This window comes from Perkinsus marinus (assembly GCF_000006405.1).
Source record: "Perkinsus marinus ATCC 50983 genomic scaffold scf_1104296954446, whole genome shotgun sequence".
In the NCBI taxonomy this organism is placed as follows: domain Eukaryota; phylum Perkinsozoa; order Perkinsida; family Perkinsidae; genus Perkinsus; species Perkinsus marinus.
In genome coordinates, this window is record NW_003208140.1 from 24,074 (window position 1) to 26,164 (window position 2,091).

Sequence of the window (2,091 nt, forward strand, 5' to 3'; positions counted from 1 at the left end):
TGATTAACTGTGACTCAACTCCTTATTTATGGATTTACAGTAAATCATTTACTGTAACCACCTATATTGTGTTCAGTAATATGGAGGTTTGGGTGGTTGCCACTGGTTTCTCAAACCCGTGGCGCTTCTAAACTTTATCTCCTATATACAACATCCTAGTTATAACATCAGGTCAACCACGAAGGTCAATAAACTAGGGTGTTGTGAAACCACTCAAATGGAGATAATCTAGAAGCCCTCCATAAAACTTAGAGAGAAAAAAAGAAAAAAAATAAAGCATTATAGTTGAGTTTCCAGGAACACCATGAGGAGGTCTCTGAGCTCGTTCCCATCTAACAGTAAATCCCAATACATTCGTCCTTGAACTAGCCCCATAAATGGACCTTCATTGACTCAGAACCACACTGGAGGAGACCCGGGCGTGCGCTAAAGTTAAGCGGTTGAACATGCGCGTTTCCATTGGACTGTTTCCCATGACTAAAGCTGTCGTTGAGCTTTACTTGATTGATTCATCGATGGTTGCGTCCCTTTGTTACCATCACCCACTCTGCCTCTGTGTTCTATCGTCTTCATCGTGGTGCATTAAACATACCATTATGGACCTGTGTCAAAATACACTGTAATTTGATGCAGTTGCCAGTTGTATAACGCTGGGTCATTTTGTGTTTCAGCGCAATTTTCAACCTTACACTATGGGGTGACGTCCCACCCCGGGAACACTTAATTGCCGGAGACACATCCATAAGAGGTAATGTGGGAAGGTTTGAAACTAACGGTGTTCCGTAAAGGCGGCGCTGCAGGTATTGCTAGATCTCTACAAAAGGTCCGGTAGTAACTTACTACTAGTAAGGGAAATCAATGAGACTACTCTGCCACGACGTCTCATGTCTGCCATCGATCGGCTAAGAGCTTTAGCTCTTCGCTCAGGTGATCACGCGGCGCTCAAGATCGGAACGCTCACTCCACAGCAATATTGGTCTGTGATCAATACCGGGGTTTCAGCAGGAGAATCTGCGGGTTTGGTCAAGTTCCTGAATTTCGCAGCTTTGCTACCGTGTACAAGATCGTCCAAGATTAAATTGATGCTGACAGAGATGAAGCGGTTACGGTGACTTCCGCTTTGCTATCCACAGATTGCTGGTGCTGTAAGCGATTCCAAACCTCTCTCAGGGTCGCGGCTGATGATGTATTCAAAGTTGCGGTTCTGAGGACTTTCATTCTTGGAGACTCATCTGAGCTTGACGATATTGTATTGATGGATAAGGTATTGATTAGACATAGCTCCATTGCTGCTGTAATGTTTCCTTATTTCATGTCATTCGTCCGATAACGTTATGTGGCGCGCGCATCGCATGCTACTATGTGTATGCGTGCACAGTTGCGCTGCGTACAATCCGTTCATTGAGTTGGTTGAATCGTCTTTTCCTACTTAATGTCTGCTCACGAATCGAGTCATCAGTCACAGGAGGGAGACGGATCCCAATCAGTATGTATAAGTTATACAGTATAACGTATCAACCCCAATAATTGAGTCAATTTTGACCTCGACGGTTCCGGCATTTACACATACCTTTCTACGGTTCTCCTGCTAGCTCCGCGCCACCACAGGAGGAACTTTTGTTTGGGATGGATAGTGCCGAATCAGAGGCCGAGATTGACAATCTCCACGATGTGGACGAAAGAGAGTGCGAAGAGAGCAGCCCCAGCAGCTCTGCTTGTGCTAAACTAACTGCGGAGTCAATCACTTTTGGCTTTCTACGCTTCTACAAGGAGGATGGTGTCGAGGTTATTCACACCACCAGGGATAAGAAGAGCGGTAGCATGAGATCCGATGGAGGCCGTTTGTATTCTGGAACGGGAAATAATTCCTACTTCATTCACTATCCACTCGTAGAATGCAAGTCGGAAAATTGGTCCCTTGATGAAATACGCAGAACTTTCATCAGCGGTGAGCTGAAATTTCCGGGACTGGCAACCATGCCCCGGCAACCGAACCGAAATGAGTTCGGTTTCGATTTCGGCTTTATCTGCCACGTGTTCTGTTTCGATCGGCTTCGGTTCGGATAACTTTTCCCGAGTTTCGATTTCGGT

The 2,091-nt window shown here is 45.6% G+C and overlaps 1 protein-coding gene across 1 annotated transcript in view; it reads right to left on the bottom strand.

Moving 5' to 3' along the window:
* Positions 1 to 2,023: 2,023 nt before the first annotated feature.
* Positions 2,024 to 2,091, bottom strand: part of Pmar_PMAR026455 (eukaryotic peptide chain release factor gtp-binding subunit, putative) — a gene marked incomplete at both ends in the record, with an annotated part of 888 nt that continues 820 nt past the window's right edge. The window contains one exon of the mRNA XM_002776097.1: positions 2,024 to 2,091. This exon is cut by the window's right edge and continues 4 nt beyond it. Within this exon, the coding sequence (XP_002776143.1) occupies positions 2,024 to 2,091 (68 nt within the window).